General features: G+C 36.1%; 1 protein-coding gene across 1 annotated transcript in view; it reads left to right on the top strand.

The window, feature by feature from the left end:
• The window catches only part of POLA1 (DNA polymerase alpha 1, catalytic subunit), a 297,019-nt gene that overhangs the window by 52,808 nt on the left and 239,793 nt on the right, over positions 1-4,418 (top strand). The window contains 1 exon segment of the mRNA XM_077775065.1: positions 1-102. Coding sequence (XP_077631191.1) covers positions 1-102 — 102 coding nt within the window.

Raw genomic sequence — 4,418 nt, forward strand, 5'->3', positions numbered from 1 at the left:
CTCCTGGACTTCAACAGTTTGTATCCTTCCATCATCCAGGAATTCAACATTTGTTTTACAACAGTGCAAAGAGTTGCTTCAGAGGCACAGAAAGCTACAGAGGTTTGTATTCAACTGAGGGGCTCTTTAAATTGAGGTTAAAAACAGTGCTTAAAGAAGGAAGAGAACCAAAGGGGTTAGCATTCTAGTTTTTCCTCTTAAGGATACAATTTGTCTTTTCTTAGTGGTCACAAAAGGGGGAATGTTGAGTAGACGGATATTTGCACTGGTTCTGTATTGTTTTTATTTAACAACCTTATTGAGATGTTATTCACATATCATGTATTTGATCCATTTTAAGTGTGCACTTTAATGGCTTTTAGTGTAGTCACCGAGTTTGCAGCCTTCACCACAGTCAATTTTAGGGCATTTTTGTTACTCCCCAAAGAATTCCTGTACCTTTTAGCTGTAGCCTCCCTCAACCCCTCCTTTGCTTCCAGACCTTGGCAACTAGTAATCTTTCTGCCTCTATAGATTTAGGTATTTTGGACATTTCACATAGATGGAATCGTGTGACCTTTCATGTTTGGCTTATTTCACTTAACATACTGTTTTCAAGATTCATCTGTACTGTAGCATGTATTAGTACTTCATTCCTGTTTATTGCTGAATACTATTCCGTTGTATGGATATATATCACATTTTTATGATATATAGGATATATTTGATAGATATGACACGTTTATGATATATGGTGTGTATATGATATATTTATTTTAGAATCATCTTGTCGATTTATGCAAAAATGCCTGCTGTGCTTTTGATAGGGCTTGTACTGGATCTTTAGATGAATTTGGGAAGTATTGCCATCTTAATGTTAAGCCTTCCAATCAGTGAAAATTGGATCTTTCCATTTAATTAGGTCTTTAATTCCTTTCAGTGATGTTTTCTAGTTTTCACTACACAACTCTTCTTTTATTAAATTTATTCCTAAATATTTCATTCTTCTTGATACCATCGTAAGTGAAATTGCTTTCTTAATTTTAATTTTGGATTGTGCATTGCTAGTATATTGAAAGATAACTGATTTTTGTGTATTGATCTTGTATCCTGCAACTTTGCTGAAGTCATTTATCAGCTCTAATAGTTTTGTGGATTCCTTAGTATTTTCTACATATATCTTTATAATCTTGCTGCCTTATATTTCTTCTTTTTTTGTCTAACGGTCCTGGCTAGAACCTCCAGTACAATACTAAATAGAGTGGCAAGAGCAGACACCCTTTTCTTGTTCCTGGTCTTAAGGGGAAAGTATCTGGTCTTTATTTCACCATTAAGTATGATGTTAACTGGGGGTTTTCCATAGATGTTGTTTATCCAGTTGAGGAAATTCCCTTCTGTTCTAGTTCATTGCGTGTTTTTATCATGAAAGGGTGTTAGATTTTGTCAGCTACTTTTTCTTTATCTATTGAGATGATTGTGTGCTTTTTGTCCTTTATTCTTTTTTTGTTTTGTGTGTGTGTGTTATTTTTTAGATGTTTATGTATTTTTGACAGAGTTGGGGGGACAAGGGCAGGGAGAGAGGGGGACAGAGTATCCGAAGCAGGCTCTGCACTGACAGCAGTGAGCCCAATGCAGGGCTGAACTCAAGAACGGTGAGATCATGATCTGAGCTGAGGTCGGATGCTCAACTGACTGAGCCACCCAGGCGCCCCTGTCCTTTATTCTTTTAATATGATATATTACATTGATTTTCATTTGTTGAACCAATCTCTGTTCCTGGGATAAATTCCACTTGATCTTGGTGTATAATCCTTTTTATATGTTTTTGCTTTCAATTTGCTAATATTTTGTTGAGTTTTTTGTTTGTATTCCTAAGGACTTTTGGTATATAGTTGTCTTTTCTTGCTATGTTTTTGTCTTGTTTTGTTATGGTATTAGGATAATACTGACCTAGAATGAGTAGGGAAGTATTCCCTCCTCTTCTGGTTTTTGTTTTTTTTGTTTTTTTTTTGTTTTTTGGGGGGAGAGTTTGAAGGATTCATGTCAATTCCGCTTCACATATTTGATAGAGTTCACTGGTTAAGTTATCTAGTCTTAAGATTTTTCTCTCTGTTTTTTTTTTAGATTTCCAGTTCAGTACTTGTTATGTGTCTGTTCGGATTTTTTATTTCTCCTTGAGTCCATTTTGTTTTTTTCTAGGAATTTGTCTATTTTGTGTAGGTTTATCTAATTTGTTGTCATAAAAGTGTTGATAGTATTCCCTTATAATCATGGTTGTTTCTTTAAGGTTATTAGTAATATCCCTCTTTTATTCCTGATTTTAGTAATTTGAATCATTTTTTTGTCAATGTAGTTAAAAGTTTGTCACTTTTGCTGATCTTCACAAAGAAGGAACTTTGGTTTTGGTGATTTTCTCTATCTCCTGTATTTCCATTATAATCTTTATTCCTTTTTTCTGCTTTTGTTGGTTTAGTTTGCCCTTTTTTTCCTAATTTCTTAAGGTAGAAGGTTAGGATTTGGATTTGAAATCTTGTCTCTTAATATAGGTATTTACACCTGTAAATTTCCCTGCAAGTACTGTGTTAGTTTCATCGCATTAGTTTTGGCATATCATTCATGCCTTTATTGTCAAGCCCCTCCCCCATCAATTGACCATTGATCTGACTTCTGTCACCATCACTTAGTTTTGCTTATTCTGTAACTTCGTGTAAGTGGAGTGGTACAGTATGTATTCTTTTGTATCTGGCTTTTTTGTTCAGCATGTTTTTGAGATTCATCCATGTTGTTGCATTATCACTAGTTCTTTCCTTTGTGTTACTGAGAAGTATTCTACACTTGATTTATCTAGTTTCCTGAAATAAGCATTTGGATTTTCAGTGTTTAGCTATTATTAATAAGCCTGCTATCAACATTCACATCTTTTTATGGACATATACTTTTGTTTTGGGGTCGTAAATATGTAGGGAGTGAATTGGCTGCTTTGGATAGGAAGTGTATGTTTAACCTGAAAAGAAACTGCTGAATTATTTTCCTGAGTAGTTGCACTGTGTTACAGACTCCCACTAGCCATGAATGGGAGTCGTGCCACATCATCTCCATCACTTGGTATTTTTATTCTTTTAACTTTGGGGTATGCAAGCCTTTCTTGATGATTCTCCTCACTAAACAGCCTTTTTAAATGAATCTTGTTGAATTATTTCACATTGATTTTATTTCATTTATTTTTAATGTTTTATTTTTTTGGGAGACAGAGTACAAGCAGGGGAGGGGCAGAGAGAGAGGGAGACACAGAATCTGAAGCAAGCTCCAGGCTCCGAGCTATTAGTACAGAGCCCGACATGGGGCTCGAACCCACAAAGTGGGGGATCATGACCTGGGCCGAAGTCAGACGTTCAACCCACTGAGCCACCCAGGCGCCCCCACATTGATTTTAATCTAGTGCTCAGTCAACAGTTTTAAGTAGGGCTTAATAACTTGATATGTTGTTCTTCATATATAAAGCTTATATAATTGACTGTCAGTAGGGAATTTAATTAGATGTAGTTCTTCAACAGCAAAAGACGTAAAGTAATAAAGTAACATGTTATCTCTTTGTATTGTTTTTCACTGATTCTTTGTACCTGTTGCAGAAGATATCTGTTCACTCTCTTGCTCTGTATTTCACATGCCTTTTAGTTCCAACCACATGCTTTGGAGCTGTTTTTCAGCCCCAGTTCTGTCTTCCTAGAAGAGAGAATCTTAAAGGCTTGCTTAAGTGGGTGAGCATGTCTGGTACCATCTGCTGTGACCACAGGAGTGAGTTCACAGAGTACAAATATGGCTGCTAAGGACAGGCCTTTCCTTGGGACTAGAGGAGAATCTTATAGAGAAGGAATTGGGTAGACATCCCCAAAGGTTGGTGACTGCCCTTGCCAAATACTGTTCGTTGGGCTCTGTCCTGCTACTGTGTGAGCCTTGCGACAGTTGTCATGATCCAGCCTCCTTCATCCATTCCATCATTTTGTATTTTTGGTCTTTCCAGTTAGGACTCTGGGTATACAATAGAATCATTTCAGAGTTGGAAGGGACCTTAAAGGTCATCTAAGAAATACTATACACATAACAGTTTATAGGTTCTATATCATTTTTCTCTGCAGTACCTCATTTGATCCTCAAAATAGCTAGTGCCACACATCTGGTATTGGTTGAGCTGGGCCAGATCCTTTCACTTAACTTTTTATATGACCATTATAGTTGCTGTAAATAAATGGGAATGTGTACCACGATCTCTTTAATAGGTTTGCTATCATCATCTGCCATTTTGGAAAATAATAGGTCCCTGTTTATTATAACATTGTTCATTTAAAAATATTGGTCTTTATAAAATCAGATACTTAGTAAAGGCTGGGTTATCAAATGGCGTTGACTTGCCATACTTGAAGCCAAGAGGTTTATTTTTA

Source organism: Crocuta crocuta, unplaced genomic scaffold, assembly GCF_008692635.1.
Source record: "Crocuta crocuta isolate KB4526 unplaced genomic scaffold, BGI_CrCroc_1.0 scaffold1468, whole genome shotgun sequence".
In the NCBI taxonomy this organism is placed as follows: Eukaryota; Metazoa; Chordata; class Mammalia; order Carnivora; family Hyaenidae; genus Crocuta; species Crocuta crocuta.